The 18,549-nt window shown below is 36.5% G+C and overlaps 1 protein-coding gene across 1 annotated transcript in view; it reads left to right on the forward strand.

Moving 5' to 3' along the window:
* AP3S1 (adaptor related protein complex 3 subunit sigma 1) overlaps positions 1-5,661 on the forward strand; it is a 51,023-nt gene extending 45,362 nt beyond the window's left edge. The window contains exon 6 of the mRNA XM_016224929.2: positions 4,953-5,661. Coding sequence (XP_016080415.1) covers positions 4,953-5,081 — 129 coding nt within the window. The 3' untranslated portion in view covers positions 5,082-5,661. The remainder of the gene's footprint in view (positions 1-4,952) is intronic.
* Positions 5,662-18,549: the final 12,888 nt, after the last annotated feature.

The raw sequence follows: 18,549 nt of genomic DNA on the forward strand, positions 1-18,549 counted from the left end.
ATTTAAAATTTTCAAAATGAAAATACTTTATTGAGCCCTGTGGAGGAAAAAAAATTATAACCTTAAAAAGTTAGATTACCTACCTTACTAATTAGGAAAATATCACTGAGAATTCAGCATAGCGTTTTAACCACTAAATTATTACTTTCTGGATGTGTTTGAGAAACAGCAACAGACAAGTGGCTTTATAATTTCTTATCCCAGATCCTGGGCTTTATCATGAAGCTGGGGGTACCACATTTGGTCCCTAGATCCATATAACTTTATCCCTGCAGTAGAAAATAAATAATGGTCTCATTCATTCCATTGATCCAAATCACTGCCAATTTCTATGTTTCAGTCTTTAATTTATGTTAAATTGCTATTTTCTAACAAAGAACCATCAACCACTTGGGTCTCTTAACTTCTATACCTAGAACTAGTAATTAGCTTTCTTTTTTTTATTTTTTAAAATCAAGTATCTATTTTTAAAGAGTATAGAATAAGAAAAGTGGGCCTAAGTAACAGATGTGGAAAGTCAGCCTGTGAGTTGGTTCTGCCTCTCTATGTTGACATGCACAGTTATTCTGTTCTTCTACAAAATTATGGTGAGGACCCCTGAGGCCACTTGTAATGGTCAAGACTAGTTATATTAAATCCATGAGTGGCATTAGTCTGCTATATTTATTTCACACAGGCAAATCCTGTGCTAGAAATTAAAGCCATAAGTGAAGATTATAGAAAATGATTAGTAGTTTGGAAGGTTTTAAAATTAGTAAATATTCTAATGTTGATAAAAAATTTTATAAAATGCTATGTTCTTGCTCACTAGAGGATTATCATCAGTATTTCTAATCTCTTTGTTATAATTGCAGTATTAAAGCACTGCCTTTAAAGCAAAGAGCAAGCCTATTATAAGTTCCAAGATTAAAAGTTATTCTACCTCACATTCAGAAATGAAAATATTGACATTTTCTATTTCATTCAAAACATGTTTCAAAATCTGCCATTATTTCATTAATGATTCTGAGTCTGAAACCATTGACTACTGTGTTTATTAATGTTGATGTTCTTTCACTTTGCTGTTAGGTCAAAATTTTGAAAGCGCATATACCAACTTCCAGCAGGAAGGGTGGGTAAAGGTTTTAGTATATACAAATTATTCCAACTACCATCTTTTAATGCTATAGTTCAAGCTTGAAAAAATATTTTAAGATGGTAGGTTGGTATTTTATGTCTTAGATGAAATAAATATTTAGATTCAAGAAAGTTAATTGCTACTGCATGAGGAAAAGGGAGCTTTCAGATTTTTTGAAATATATTTTAGTAATGCTGCTTTTTTGGTTTTGCTTGCACATATTTTGTTTATTTTTGGGTCTGGCAATTTAAAAACAAAATAAAAAAAATCATATCCATCCATTACTACCTTTGTGATTCCAGTGCTTGAAATTTCCAAGAGTATGTCTGTATAAGTCTTCTATCTGTTTGGCCTCATTTTGGTATACTTGCAGACTTCATTTTGTTTTCTTTCTCTTAATTCTATTAATTTATTTAATCTCATGGGAGAGAAAACATGACCATTCTTTTATATACTGTACTTCATTCTTTCATCTAATTCGTACTCTTAACGGCTTTAGATCCATATATTTGTTTTTGTTAGTGGAGTTGCTGCAGTTTACCTTGCCATGGTGGTGCTCGAGTAAAATAGCATAGATGGAAACAAGTTATTTCTCCAGTAGGGTTTCATTCTTTTTATTTCTGCTTGTGTCAACTGTGTAATCTTAAATCTTTAAGAACTATGTTGTACTGTCAGAAATATCTTATTTTTATATTTTAAAGTGTATAAACTACTAACAAGTCGGGTAAACTTAATTTCTATAAATTTGAGTGTTAGCAAAAGTTATCTTGTTGCCTTGAATATATCTTACTGAAAAAAAGCTTAACTAAGATAAAAATTATTTTACACCGCTGTGTTGGCAAATTGATTTTCTAATGGCAAATTACTTCTTTTACATTTTATTCTTTTATAAAATGTTTCAGACTTCACTTTCATGGAATTCTGAAAATGAAATTAATTTTATAGCAATTTGGGTGTTGACTACCTGGTAACATGAAGTTTTTTTTTTTAACCCCTAAGTTTTTATATATAAACATTGATAGCTCATTTAAGCATCTACTTAGTAATCAACAGCCCTTCTTTTATTTTTTCTTATATTTTATATTCTGTAGAATCCGATTTATTAAAATATTTCTTTAATTAAAACTTAATTGACATGCACATTATAATTTTAAAATTTTGTACCATTTAAATTCATGACATTCTACACAAAAGTATTGAACATGCTTGAGAAATAATTTGATTCTCTTTATTCATTTGCGTGTTCTGAATAGTTACCATCCTTTGCATGTCTATGGCTTGCTGCTTATGTTTAGAAGAATTGTAATTTGTTGTACTTAGAAACTTCTTTTGGTTTTATGTAATAAGAACTTGGCACACATATACTATTTAAATCAGTTGCTCTATTCACTTTATATATTCTCATTAATAGCCATCTTTGGTCACAAAGAAATGATTTAATCTAATGAAATTTAACAAGCTGCATTTTTATTCTCATTTTCTTTGCTTAAATTCAGTGTAGCTGTTCATGATATAGGGTATATGGAAAAGAAGGCTACTGGACAATTGTATTTAGTTTAATACTGAAAACAATTACTTTAACTGTTTATAAATATAAATCATAATTTCTAGTAAAACACACACATATCTACCTTTACTCTTTTTCACAAAATCCTCTTAATAATTTATGCCTTTTAAAATATTTATATGTGAATATCTTATCAATATTTTTCTATAGCCTACTTATCATTTGTACTCTGTATAGAAATTTTAAAGTAAAAATAGTGGCAAATTAGTTTTGTTATTTAAAAAATTATAAAATTCTTCTACCTGGAAAAATGATACTAGTTCCAGGATATCTTTAATTTTGCATAATAATTTTTGTTCCCTTGGCAGACAACATACTTCTAGTAAAAAGAAGAGAGCCTATAAGATGGTGAAGCTATTTGAACTGAATTATTCTTTGATCCTTAACCATTCTGAATTTTGGTAGCTAGACATTGAACTTGAAATGATCAGCTTAAAGACCCTTTTCAATATGATTTATGCTATCCTAAGTAATACTCATATATATCTTTGTTTTGGGGGGAAGTTGGAGAGAAGTGGGGTACAATAAAAACCACATTACTTCAGGTAGGTATAAATGTAGAGGTCAAGTTTTTAGTTATACATCAAAAATAGCTAACCCCTATTAAATTACAAAAATTGAAGTCCGAGCCCTATTAAGTCTTTAATTGGGTATGGAGTATTTCATCCATATCACCCTTATCATTGCCTGTGTGGACTACATCTATTATTAATCCTATTTTACTGATTTTTCTATTATTTCCAATTCTGACTTGATAATCCATGGCTTTTATTTCATTGCTTAACAATGTTTGTATCCTTTATTCAGCAAATAGTTTACACTGGCCTATTTTGTATCAGTCAAGATTTTTCTCAGGTAACAGCTTTATTATTATTTTTCTAATTAACAAAAGAGGTAGGATTATATGAGAGAAAAAAACCTAAAATTACAAAATGGGACTTTAAAACTAGTGTCTTTAATTACATGAATATTGTTTCTTATACAAGAGTGGGCTAAAATAGGTTTACAGTTGTGAGTTAGCGAAAGTTTATTCTTGTATTATTATTTATTAATTGTATTATTTTCCATATGAACAACTGTAAACCTACTTTTGCCAACCCTTGTATATATGTAATCTAGTCAAAGTGGAAGATTTGTTTTTGTTATTTGTCTTCTTTTATGCAAGACAATGTATGCCACTGAATTGAGATATGTTTGTTGGCTTTATTATGTAGGCTGAATAAAAACTGATGAAATCTAATTGGTACATAAAATAAACCTTAAAAATATGAAGACTTGATGTAGCTACTTGAAAAAAATGATATATATTAATTTTTCTTTTATTTTTAACCATATTTTCTTTCAAAATTACTGCAGAATTATAAATTTTCCTGCTAAGATGAAAGCCAAATATTGTACACTAATGGTACTGGTAGTTTTAAATTTTAGTTATAAATTTTAAATTATATATGTATATGTATATATACTATATTTTGCATTTATGCTATTTAAGTTTGTATTTTGTAAACTAAAAGTATATTGTTGAATCTACTTGATATGACAGAATATTTTTAATTGCTATATCTTTACTAATGCATCTAAGATTGGAAAGATCCTCTTGTTGCAGTTTCATTTTTAGGCAGACCTGTTCTCTTTGGATTGAGGCTTTACTTTAAAAGCCTGCTTTTTAAAAAAATGTTCTAGAACTTCCTTTTAAAAGTTTAGAATACCCTCCAAAATTTAAAACCATAATTTTAAATTTTTTGTTTTAAAATGTTTTAAGGCATTAGCCCTAAGTAAAGAAACTAAACAAGCATGATCTATTAATTTTAGTTTTTATTTCACAGCATATATTGATTATAAATGTCGTTTTAAAAGAAAAAATCCAAAATATATCATGATTGTTGTAAGAGATGTTTAATAAAAAAACAAATATAAATTATGCTTCATGCTTATATCTTATGTCAGTTACAGCAAAATATAGGTGAAGATTTAGCTTTTTTCATTTGAATATTGTGTGTAATATCCAGGTAGCACAGTTTAATTTGTATTTAAATCTTTACATTGTTATCATTGCATGTATTCACTGTATTTTTTAATGTGTCAATAGTTTTCTCTTTATAGATTAGTATTTCTAAATAACCATCCCATATCAATTCAGACTTACCATCTGATCTCTAAGCTTGTTATATGAAAATCTTTTACTATTATCCTCCATTTTTAGTGTTTTTTGATGAGCTACACCTGAGTTGTACATCTTCTTTTTCTTTTATTTGCTTCTGTATACAGGCTGGCTTAGCGGGAGCTCCAGCCCGTGCTGTATCAGCTGTAAAGAATATGAATCTTCCTGAGATCCCAAGAAATATAAACATTGGTGACATCAGTATAAAAGTGCCAAATCTGCCCTCTTTTAAATAAAAAAAATTTAAAAGGCCACTCCCAGGTAAAATCCAGGGGGAAAAGTCATCTAAGTTTACCATGCAGTTGTTTACCAAAAATAGAGGAGAGTCTTAACTTTTGCTCTTGGATTTAAGTCAAGGTACTGTATAGAAGTTGTATAAAATCAGTATGGCGGTTCTTCTTGTTCAGTGATTTTGAAGAAATTGAGTAGTTCCAGTGTGATATTTTTCTTTCTTTTCTAAACTGCATTCCTATGCCCACCTAAGGCATGCCTCTATGTATTGGCTACAACAGTATTTTGAAAGTGTTTGAAACATTTCTTTAAATTATGTACAACCCAAAATATTGGTGTTTTGTATGGATCACAAGTACAGCATTCCTTAATTCTTTCTGTCATTTGTCACAATTGTTATTTAAAGAATCAAGTATGTATTGCATGAAAACATAATGACCTTTTCCTCTTAGTTTAAATAAACTCCAAGGTAACTGGACTTCTACAGCACCTTTCTGTTTGCCTGATATCTATTTTAGCAATAATTTTATTTTTACGACCTCTTACTCAGCAAAGTAAATAAAAGTATATTTTATCACTGTTAAACAGCTGTTAATGATGATTTATTTAATTTATACTTCTGTTTTTAATACAGTCAAATCTCGGTTCTTGAACATCTCCGATCTCGAACAATTCTGTTCTTGACCAAGTTGTTCATAAAAAGATGTCTCGGCTGTCGAACAAAAACTTCAGTTCTCGATTCAACAACCCTGTCACGAGTCTCTTAGGAGACAAACAAAAGAGAGAATTCAAGAGTATTAGTCAGTTTACCACTAAACCTCGAGTTGTTAACATCTCAGGAGATGGTGCTGTGGATATTTTTGTGTTTTCTTGCTTTTGTTAAATACAACAGTAAGTCACCATGGGTCCTAAGAAGGTTAGTGATAGCAGCAAAGTGAAAAGGCAAGTTGTGAGAACAACAAATAGAGCTTAAAAAGAAATAATTGCAAAGTATGACATAGGTATTCACGTGTCTGATATGGCTGCCGAGTATGGCATGGTGAAATACACAATTAGCACAATTTTAAAACATAAAGAGTGCTGATGTTGCCAAGGGTGTGAAGGTGCTCATGAAACAACGATCACAGACAATTAAGAAAGGTTAAAATGGAATCATTTGGGGGTCTGGAATGGATTAATTCAATTGACGTTATTTCTAATGGGAAAAAGGATTCAGTTTTCTAACAGATCTTCTTCCAATAGCTTCTGGAGCTAATTAAGTTTGAGAACCGAAGTTCCACTGTATTCATAAACTCACTGAATTATTCTTCTAAAGTTCAATTATTTCACAATCAAGAGTAGTGTATCTCATAACACATTGTGTAGGATGAGTTCTGGAGTGGGAAATGACAAATCTTTTTCTAAAAATTGTATAATCTATTTTATACATATAGGTTTAAACCTTGCATCTGATCCCTCCTTGCTCAGATATTGAAAAATAACTTCAGCAAATACTTAGTTGCTTTTGAACACAAAACCCTTTTGGGCTCCACTTGATTGTTTCATCCCAACACTCCTATTTTCTTAAGTCCTAACACTCCTATTCTGATTTCTCATAATTGGCCCACATTTTTAATTTGGCCTTACTTTGTGAACCATTAGGGGTTCTTCTTCAGTTATACCAAGGTTTTCCTTACAGTTCTAGTCTTCCTTCCCCAAATGTTCTTTTTGGAAACATTTCCTTAGATTTGTGGCATGTGTGAATTTTACTCCAAGAGCTCTGGGATGTAAGCAAAGTCAACTTATTTTTTCTAAATAAAATTAATCTAACACTCAGCCTCGTTCTGTTGAGGCAACTGGAAATTCAGTTGGTGATTTTTTTGGATTTCTATCAGTTCACAGATGTGTACAAGGCGTAGAGGAATTTTATACAAAACAGAACATTCAGAGAGATCCTTGGTCTTCAGTCATTTGACAAATGTTTTAAGTGCCTGTTGTACCAGGTGATTCCTGTTCTCATGGAGCTATATACAGTACCACAGACAATGCCTGGCAGTATTTTCCTCATGTCACTTTTTTCTTTGTTTTTTTGGGGGGGGGAAATTTATGGAAAGATTAAGTTTGTTTGTTAACGATATGCCAAAATTAGGGAAATCTCAGGGCAAGATCATACTTGAATCTAAAGAAACAGTTAAAAGGGTTTTATTTCCATTATATTCTATGGAATATAATGCCCAACCAATCAGTGTTCCTCCTTTCCTTCTTTCTCCCCTGCCCTTCCCCTTCCTTTTTCCTTCAGTAAATATTTACTGAGCATCAGCTATGTGCCAGGTTTGTTCTAGGTATGGGATATAGCAGGGAACAAAATAGTTTATATTAAAGCATAAATTTAAATGGCCTCAAACAAATATATGTCAGGTGATAAGTAGGAGAAAGCTGGAGAAAAAGGGATAGGGAGTGGTAGGGTAGGGGGTGAGCTGGGCTGTTACTGTGATGTATAGAGTCACTAGAGGAAGGCATCTCTGATGAGTAACATTTGAGTGAAAACCTGGAAGAAGTAAGGAAAGAGTCAGGATTTGTGGGGCAAAAGTAACCCAGACAGAGGAAATAGCATTGGCATGGCCCAGAGATGTAAGGGCATGCTTGAGATGTTTGGAAAACAGCACAGAGCCAACAGCAGAAAGGGCAAAAGAGAGAGTGAGTTATTTAATGGCTCTCATTATAAATCACTTACAGCATTTACTCATGGATGGTACACAATAAGGGGATATTAAATAACTTTTTAAAACTTTTTAATATTTGGGGAAGTAACAAGGCAGAAACTTCCAGTTAAACATTATTAAACACAGTTATGTTTGTGTTCTCTCAGACCACACTAAAGTAACAGTAAAGAATTTTTTTTTTTAAATAAACCCAAAAGAACAAAAAATGTCAGAGAGGTGATAACTATAAAACTTCGGAAACTGGAAAGCTTATGAATGAGTGGTATATAACTGAGCAAACCTGAGAAAGCTGAAATTTAAGTTGGCAGTAGAATAACCATAGAGGTATGTGGATTTGCACTGCAGAATCCAGAAAGATTTTAGGAATTGGAGGTACTAGTGAGAGTGAAAATAGGAGAAATACCTAGAGGTCTCTCCCTTTTACTGTATCACAAACCTTAGCAATTGCTGTAGCTCTTACTGTCCCCTGCAGGAGAGGTACAAGCACAGTTGAGGGCAGGGGCACTGAACTAGGAGCCAGGAGATGACCCTAAAGATGCATTCTCATTGCTGGGACCTCAGCCACTTCCTGCCCACAGCTCCTGGATTGTCGGCAGCCAGGCTTCCTACCCCACTCTACCCTGGACTTCTCTGCCACCCCAGCTGGGATGTTGCAGGAACCCCCTTGGCACTCCCGTATGCACAGTTTGGAGGTGAGGGGAGATTAACACCATTCCGAGACCCCTGAGTGGACTAGTTACTTCTCCTGTTTGTACCTTAGAGTTCTGAAAATATTTCAAAAAGATTTCTCAGTCCTATGGGATTGAGAGACAGTTGCCTGGATCCTTTATTTTTTTTTTAACTTTTCCTCCTTTGCCATTGAGTCCCATATTCTACCCCTTCCTGGGACTACATTCTCCTCAGAACTGCCTGTGTATAAGCCTTTTCACAGGCTCTGCTTTCAGGGAGCCCAGGCTAAGAGCAAGAACAGGAGCAAGAAAGGAGCATTTGGGGAACAAGCTGAAGCTCTTGGATATATTTTTAAATAGTATAAAATTGAATATTTAATGAAGGAATGGATGAGAAAGTTGAGAGGATTCCCAGAAAGTAGGAAAAAAAGACAAAAAAGATGGAGAAGAAAAGAAAAAGTAAAGTTAGAGGATTACTCCAGGTAATCCACTCTCTGACCAGTAGGAGTTCCAGACAAGGAAGAAAAGAAAAAAAAAGAAGTAGAACGGAAAATTGTCAAAAAAGTTTTTAAAAATTGTAGTACTTAGATCATAAGAATGTGAGTTCCCAGATTGAAGCCCCCACTGGGCATTTAGCCAGCTCAGTAGTGGCTGTCTTCCGAAGACCAGGACTTTCAGTAGGAAATGATGTTATCGAGTTGGGTACCCTGATAACAGTGGGGAGGATGAGATCCTGAAATAATAGATGCCAGTTTGTGGCACTTAACTGGCAGGAACAAAGTGGGTAAATTATCTTAATGAACTAACTGCAAGGTCAGGGTGGCAGCCTTAGTTTCTGATCTGCAGAGCGCTATAGAGACAGTTAATGGAACCAGTAGGAACCAGGTAGATGGTCTGTCAGTAAGGGCATAGCCCAATCTTACAATCAGAAGAAATTAAAAATGGATGATCAGGAGACTGAGAGCAGCCACCACAATAAAAAGTTATGAACTCTTTGTTCAGTTTCTGCTCATGAGCCAGTTCTCAGACCCAGAACTCATTGATTGACAGAAAGAGGAAGGACCCTACACACCACAGCAAGTGTATGTTAATGATCTTCCCACAGCTTCTCCAAAGAGACTTATTTGGGTAACCATACACTGGGAAATGGAAAATATCCAATATTTTAAGGATTAATAGGCACAGTTTCCAAGTTGACACTGATGGGCAAACATCATCATGCCCATTTGTCCCTATTACAGTGGGAGCATAAGGGAGCTGGGTAATAAATTCAATCTTGGTCCATGTCTAGCTCATAGTGAGTCCACTGGGTCCACAGGTCCACCTAGAGGTGATTTTCCTCATCCCTGAATATATCTAACTGTTATGGACACACTTAGTGTTTGGGGAAAATTCTGTAGTGGTTCCTTAGTCTGTAGCAGGGGTGCAGAATGTCCCTGCTAAGGCAACCACAGGCAGGACTCAAAATTCAATCAATTCAATTAAATGTCTGACCAAATATGGCAGGCTAATTTTTAAGTAGATACTTTCGTAAGACCCGTGAATGATGTTATAAATATTCAAATGGCCCTTGGCAGAAAAAAAGGTTCCCCACCCCTGGACTATGGGTTAAGAGCTATTATAGAAAGGAAGACTAAGTGGAAGCTTTGAAATTGTCCCCTTACTGTCAGCCACAATAATAAGTCAATAGCAATATTGCATCTTGGGGACATGGGAGATATTAGTGCCACACTAAAACACCTAAGAGATATAAGAATGGTGGTCTCCATCACATACCTATTTAATTGGCTAGTCTGCTCCCTACGGATGGATCCTGGAGGATGACAGTTTGACCAAGTTGTAGCTCCAATTGTAGCTGCTATGCCAGATGTGGTATCTTTGCTAGAGCAGATCAACAAGGTAGACTGAGAGGCAGTAGCTAATGGCTTGGCTGGTTAACCAAAGACCTGGAAGGAGAAAGATGAGAAGATCAGGGACAAGAAAGTTTGGAGAAGAGGCATGTGGGTAGACCTATAGGAGTGAACATGAAAATATGAAGGTTTTTTAACCTATTGTAACTCATCAGCGAAGACACAACAGAATAACTCCACAAAGTGTCAATGTGCCTCCGTTATTGGCCACTGCAGTGTTTGGCACAATGGGAATTTGAGTGAAGTAGCCAGAGATGGCGGGTATTCCATGGCCGCCTACTCACCAAGACTGATTTAGCTACTGCTTGTGTCAGATACAGGGTGGGGCCAAAGTAGGTGAAGAATTAACTGTTTCGAATACTCACAACTGTAAACCTACTTTTGTCCCACCCTGTATTCTGTCTACTAGTAGCAGAGACCAACTGTGAGCCCCTGATATAGCCCTCTTGCTGAGAAAACCAAGCAGCCACTTGGTGGCAAGTAAGTTTGGACCCCTTCCACCTTAGAAAGGGGAATGAATTAATCCTGACTAGAACTGACAATTTGGCTGTGAGCTTCTCTTTCCTGGCTGCATAGCCACAGCCAACATCACTATCCAAAGACTTGTAAAGGGTTTGATTGACCTACCTGGGATCCTACATCGCATCACATAGGACTTTACAGCAAAAGAGGTGCAGCACTAATTCAGATCTACTGATTGTGTCATTTGCTGCCCAACTCAAAAGCTGCTGAACTAATAGAGCAATGGAATGATCTTTTAAAAAGGCAGAGATGAGGCACCATTTTGAAGATGACAGATACCCTGTGAAGATGGGGCAACATTCTCCAGGATGTACATATACCTTAAATTGACAACCATATGGTGCTGTTTCCAACAGGTAGACTACCTGGCTCCAGGCACCAAGCAGTAGAGTGGGAGTAGCTTCACTTACACCACTCCTAGTGACCCATGTAGGGTAGTTTGTGCTTCCTGTCCTCACAACTCTAGGATTTACAGATCTAGAGGGCTTGGTTCCCAGAAAGGAAAATGCTTCCTTCAGTGCCACAACATGAGTCACGTTAACCTTTCACGTACAGCTGCCCTCCAGTTATTTCAAGCTCCTCATCTCAAGAAACCAGTTGGTGACCCTACGCGGTTTGGCTCAGTGGTTAGAGCATCACCCCTAGTACTGAAGGGACCCAGGTTTGATTCTGGCTAAGGGCACGTATGTCAGTTGCAGGCTCAATCCTCGGCCCCAGGGCGAGTGTGGGAGGCAACCAATGGATGTGTCCCTCACATCAATGTTTCTATCTCTCTCCCTTCACACTCTCTGAAAAACAATGGGAAAAAACTATCCTCAGGTGAGGGTTTAAAAAAAAAAAAAAAGTTGGCAAAGAAGAGTCGTCATCTTTCATTTCTCCACATCTTCTTGAAGTCTGACCCAAAAAGTATCTTTTAGAGCACCAAAAAAATTGCTATCGTGCCAACTGTTTGGAAGATAGATTTCATCAGGACCCTGCTGCTGGGGTTCCAGATGCTGACTTAACTCATTCAGACTCCAAAATCAGATGTTAAAATATCCTATTGTGGGAGAGGGGGGCTGAAATCAAACTGAAGAATAGTTTATTACAGGTGAAGAGGTGAGGATACCTATCAGGCTACTATTCATGTGAGATCACAGAATTTGGAGAATATAACTTCTATTAGAATTACCTACTGTAATAGATTTCTCCCTAAGAATTGATAGGGAGTGAGGTCAGCATCATGGCAATGTAAGATGTTTCTCCTTTCTCTCCCCCTTTTTAACAATTAATTAGACATCCATCTATGAACAAAAGTGCCTCTGTGGGAGATGTGGGACCCAACAACCTACCCTAAGGTGCCTGAGAGGGCTCTCTCCTAAGTGTGTTTTCAGAAATAGACAGACCTGGTAAGGGCTGAGGGTCAGAGGGAGTCAGTGAAGCTGCCCCATCCCTGCTCACCCCAGTAGGGGGAAAAACCTAGAGAGTGCTTGTCTGTTCAGATACAGGCAAGAGGGAATTTGTAGAAGCCCAGCGTGCCTGAGGGGAGGTTTCAGCACACCATCTGAGTGGAAAAGATTAGAGTTTGCACACAGTGGAGAGGGAGACTCTCGCAGAACCCTACACTCCCGCAAAGCCCACCCCTACCACCCTGTGGCAATGCATGGGGCTCAGCTGTCAAGTGTTGTGCAAAGCTGTGAGTGAATGTCTGGCTATCCTTTTTGTTGGTTGGGCCTAGTGAAACCTCTTTCTCTCTAGGAGCATTCAGAGTACTGGGGTGGCATCTCCGGGACTTGGGGGAGGGAAGAAAAAGGGAAGGAAGCAGATAAGAATATCGAAGGGAATTGAAGAAGTGGTTCCTAGTGACTGCTTCAAGACTTAAGCAGGAAATCCCACTTGAGAATCTCCCACTGAGTCCATGGGCTCCCGCATCACCCGAGGTTGCTAAAACCACATGTCCCTCAACACTGTGGAGGATTTTTGTGAGTGCTCCCGAGTGCAGCAGTGAGAGCACTTCTGGCACTCAGAAAAATGGGCTAGGGTCTGTGGTGCGCAAGGGAGAAATCACAAACTGGAGCTATAGTGCCACCTTCTGGGAAACGAAAGGTTTCCAGCAGTCAGCCTAGTAAGTTATGACTAGAAAAGATGTAAAAGCTCAACAAGTCGGCCTCAAGGGGGAGCAAGAGTGGAGCGGGTGGGTCTATCCATTCAAAAGCTGAGGAAACCCCAAATACAACAACACCAATGACCACTACCCCATGGGAGGACAACCAGTAAAGATTTAAGGAGGTGTCTGCCACTTCAAATGGGAAAACAGTAATGCAGAAATACGAGGAACATGTGAAATCAAAATATGATTTCACGTATATAATGTATAATTATACCCCCAAAAGATACAATTCTCCAACAACTGAGTTCAAAGCTACAGAATAATGTGATCTAGCTGATAAAGAATTTAGAAGAGCTGTTTTGAAGGAATTCAATGAATTACAAGAAAACTCAGATAATTCAATGATGTTAGGGAAAATATACATGAACAAACAAAATGAACTCTTTACCAAAGAGATTGAAATCCTTAAAAAAAAGAACCAAAGGTGCCCGGCCTGGCTTGGCTCAGCAGTTGAGTATCAACCTAGGATCCAGAAGATCACGGTTCGATTCCCAGTCAGGGCACATGCCCTGGTCGCGGGCTCGATCCCCAGTTGGGGATGTGTAGGAGGCAGCCAGTCAATGACAACTCTCTCATCATTGATGTTTCTCTCTCTCCTCCCTCTCCCTTCCTCTCTCTGAAATCAATAAAGATATATTTTTTAAAAAATTCATTGATTGAGATGAATGCTACAATAGATAGCATCTGAAGTAGAATAGAGCAGATAGAAGATAGAAAAAGTGACTTAGAGGATAGGAATTTAGAAATAACAGAAGTGAACAAAGAAAAAGGCAAAAAAACAAAGCCTCAGTGATCTGGGACTTAATCAAAAGGGAAAGTATTAGAATAATTGGGGTTCCAGAGGCGAAAAGTGGAAAAAGGAAACAGAGTTTATTTAAAGAAACAATAGCTGAAACTTCCCAAACCATGACTATTTTGTAACATCCTACCTGTACTTCTCAATCCCTTCACCTTTTTCACCCAGTCTTCCAACCTCCCACCCCATCAGTCTGTTGTTCTCTGTATCTGAGTCTGTTTCTGTTTTGTTTGTTCCTTTATACTGTTACTTCCACCTACTATGATGCCATATTGGATCCCAACTACCTAGGAATATATTTAACTAAAGAAATTAAAGAAATCTACAATGAAAACTACAAGATTTTGTTGAAAGAAATCAATGACGACACAAATTGAAAGACATCATGTGTTTGTAAATTGTTAAAATGTCCATATTACCCCAAACCATCTATATTCTGTTTATTTTTTACCTTTGCTGGAGTACTGTGTACTTTCATTTACTTTTATGTCACTAATTAGCATCTTTTCATTTCATCTTGAAGAACTCTTCGACATTTCTTATAAGGCAGGCAAAGTGGTGGTAAACACCCTTCGTTTTTGTTTGTCTGGGAAAGCCCTGTGTCTTCTTCACATATGAAGGATAACTTAGCCAGATAAAGTATTCTTGCCTGGCAATTTTGATCTTTCAACAATTTGAATATGTCATTTCACTCACTCTCTTCAGGCTTGTAGAGCTTCTAGTGAGAAATCTGCTGATAGCCTAATTGGGTTCTTTTTAGGTTACTTTTCTTTTTTTCCTGGCTATCCTGAAGTTTTTTTTATTACTGATTTTTGACAGTTTCATTATAATGAGTCTTGGAGAAGGTCTTTTTCCATTGAGATAATAGGATTCTTTTAGCTTCTTGGATTTGTATGTCACATTTTTCCTCAGGGTTGGGAAGTTCTCAGCTATTATTTCTCTATATACACTCTCTGCTTTCTTCTCCCTCACTGTTCCTCTGGTAGACCAATTATTCTTATATTTGCTTTTGTCATCGTATCTGATAGTTCTCACAGGGTTTCTTCACTTTTTAAAATCTTAGTTATCTTCTTCTGAGTCATTTCTTTTTTCAAAAAAAAATATTTTTTAGTTGATTTTAGAGAGAGAGGAAGGGAGAGGGATAGAGAGATAGAAACATTGATTGGCTGCCTCCTGCATGCCCCCTACTGGGGACCAAGTCCCCAACCTGGGCATGTGTTCTGACCAGGAGTCAATCTGGTGATCTCTTGGTTCATGGGTTGATACTCAACCACTGAGCCACATCAGCTGGGCCTTCTGAGTCATTTCTAAATTCCTGTTCTCCAGGTTGCAAATTCTTTTTTTCAATCTGATCTGCACAATTTCCAAAGCTCGTTCTTCAATGGATTCATTGAATTCTTTAGCTCAAGATTTCTATCTGTGTTGACATCACTCCCCACCCCTTGCCAAAGCCATGGAGTCCTATCAAAATTCCAAAGGCATTTTTTACAGATAGAAAAAAAAATCCTAAAATTTGTATGGAATCACAAAAGACTGTGAATAGCAAAGCCGTCATGAGAAAGAACAAAGCCAGAGGCATCACACTTCAAGATTTCAAACTATATTACAAAGCTATAGTAATTAAAGCAGTATGGTGCTGGCATAAAAATGGACACATTGATCAATGGAACAGAATAGAGAGCCCAGAATTAACACCCCCCAAGACACACATATAATATAGTCAACTATATTTTACAAAGGAGCCAAGAGTACCTAATGGGGAAAGGATAGTCTCTTCAACAAATGGTGTTGGGAAAACTGGATGAACACGTGCAGAAAAATGAAATTGGATCTCTATATTACACCACTCACAAAAATTAATTCAAAATGGCTCAAATAGTTAAACATAAGACTTGATGCTGTAAAAATCCTAGAAGAAAACACTGGTAAGAAGCTTCTCAATATTGGTCTTCACAATGACTTTTTGGATATAACAAAGCACAAACAACAAAAGTAAAAACCAACAAGTGGGACTATATTAAATTTAAAAGCTTTTGTAGAGCAAACGAAACAACAAAATAAAAAGATAGTTACAAAATGAGATAAAATATTTGCAAACCATATATTGGCTAAGGAGTACATATCCCAAATATATAAAAACTCAAAGCAACAACAAGCCATCCAATTTAAAAATGGGCAGTAGAACTAAACAGACATTTTTCCAAAGAAGACATCCAAATGGCCAACAGGTACATGAAAAGATATTCAACATTACTAATCATCAGGGAAATGCAAATCAAAACCACAATGAGATATCACCTCAAACCTGCTAGAATGGCTACATCAAGAAGACAAAAGGTAACAAGTGTTGGCAAGGATGTGGAGAAAACGGAACCCTTGCAAACTTGGTGGGAATGTAAATTGGCTCAGCCACTGTGAAAAACAGTATGGAGATTCCTCAAAATAATTAAAATTAGAACTATCATATGGTCCAGCCATTACATGTCCTGTTATATACCCAAAGGAAATGAAAACATGATGTTTAAGAGATATATGCATTCCTATATTTATTGGAGCATTATTCACAGTAGCAAAGATATGGAAGCATCTAAGTGTTCATCAATAGATGAATCGATAAAGATGTGGTATATATGCATACAATGGAATATTATTCAGCCATAAGAAAGAAGAAAATCCTGCCATTTGTGACAACATGGATGGACTTTGAGGTCATAACGCTAAGTGTGGTAAGTCAGACAGAGAAAGACAAATACTGTGTGATATCACATATGGAATCTAAAAACTGCTGAACTCATAAAAAAAGAAAATGAAATGGTGGTTACTAGTGGCTGGAGGGCAGGAGAATAGGAGAGATGTTGTTCAAATGTACAGACTTGCCACTAGTAGATAAATAAGTCCCAGAGATCTAAATCATAGTATTGTGATTATAGATCACAATATGGTATTATAAACATCAAACTTGCTAAAAGACCGGATCTTAATTATTTCCACCACAAAAAATGAAATGAGAATTATGTGCTATGATAGAGGTGCTAACTATAATGGCAATCACACTGCAATATATAAATGTATCAAATCAACATTTTGTACACCTTAAACTTATACAATGTTGTATATGTCAAATATATTTCAATTAACAAAGAGAATTGGACTGCAAAATGTAAAAAGCAACTCAGAGACCTCCCCTGTTTCAATCTATACCTTAACCATTCCCTTCACTTTGAGCCCATGATAAAATAAATCTATGCCAGGGCTTGAAAGAATCCCATGCACTGTGTGTTCCAGGATGATTATTTGCATGACCTTTAGAGTCAAATGCCTGTTTCTAACCTGGCTTGGTGCTTTGATCCCTCTAAGCCTCTGTTTTCTAATGTACAAGTGGGAATAACAGTGGTACTTACCGCCTAGAATTACTGTGACGACTACATGAAATAATCCATATAATGTGCCTAGCATAGTGCTGAACACAAACAAGGTTAGCATTTAATAAAATGGTCACTCAAAAAAATTATGTGCCTTTGTTGCAGAGGGAGATGCCTACATTCAGATACAGAAGGGTCCTGACTAGTTAGTAAAGAATATTTTTTACTTTCAAGGGTTTGTTCTTTTTGGAACAATGACCTGGAAACTTCCCTTTCAGACACCTTCCTTAACTATTCAACCTCCTGAAGTTTGGTTTCCTAAGACCTCTCCTCACCAGGACTCCAACCTCCCCAGGGGTTGGGGGGACATATTGCAACACAGAAATTAAGATCAGAGTATTTTCCACAATAAAGCTATCTTAGTTTCAGAAGGCAGGAATTCTAATTATTATGTTTGAAACCTTCTTTGTAATGTAGCTCTCACTTCCTGGAGTTTATTTTTATAGGTGCTTTCATGTTCCTGTGAAACTAGAAGAGACAATAACACCCAAACCGCAAAACCACTCATTCTGGAATTAACAATACATGTGACATTTTTTCCCAAAGACACCCCCCCAAACATGAAAGATAAAATAGCTTATTTTCACAATCCACCATTTGACACTAAGTACCACCACTCGCTCTGTGTGTACCACCTCCCACCCTACCCCAGTGTGGCCTGCGCCTCCCTCAGAGAGTTGTCCCATGTTCACTTTAATTGGATGTCATTTCCTAAACATCTGGTATATTTTATATCAGTTATTTGTAGAAACAACAAAAGCTGATTACTGAGTATTCCTTCTACCTTTCAGCTGTTTTCTAGTGCCCTATAATGGAAAATATAGAACTAGGGACTGGTAAAATTATATTTAGAGTGGAAAAAAACTCCTAAACAGCTTTATAATGTGGAAGTCATTATCTCCCGTTTTCAGTGGGCCAGTGCTACCTGTGTCCCACTCACTTGATTTTCAAATGTACTTCAAATCCAACAGTAGCAAAATCTAACAATCTAACAACCTAAAGCAGTTGATTTTAGGTGGCTAGAGGAGCTAAGTACGTTGTCATTTGGAAGTTTGAAACAAGTTGCAGGTATGGTGGTTTAGTTCCCTGAGAGCAGCAGCCTGGAATAAGCCACTGTATGTCAAGGAGGTTCTTGGACATTTTGTCAATTACTGCTTTCAGATTTATGAATAAACTCTCTTAAATGCAGCTGTCACTTGTCACATGCTACTATGGTCTGAATGTTTGTGTCCCTCCAAAATTCATATGTCAAAATCTAATCCCCAAGGTAATGTTATTAGGAGTTGGGGCCTTTGAGAGGTGAG

Source organism: Miniopterus natalensis, chromosome 3 (assembly GCF_054644295.1).
Source record: "Miniopterus natalensis isolate mMinNat1 chromosome 3, mMinNat1.hap1, whole genome shotgun sequence".
NCBI lineage: Eukaryota > Metazoa > Chordata > Mammalia > Chiroptera > Miniopteridae > Miniopterus > Miniopterus natalensis.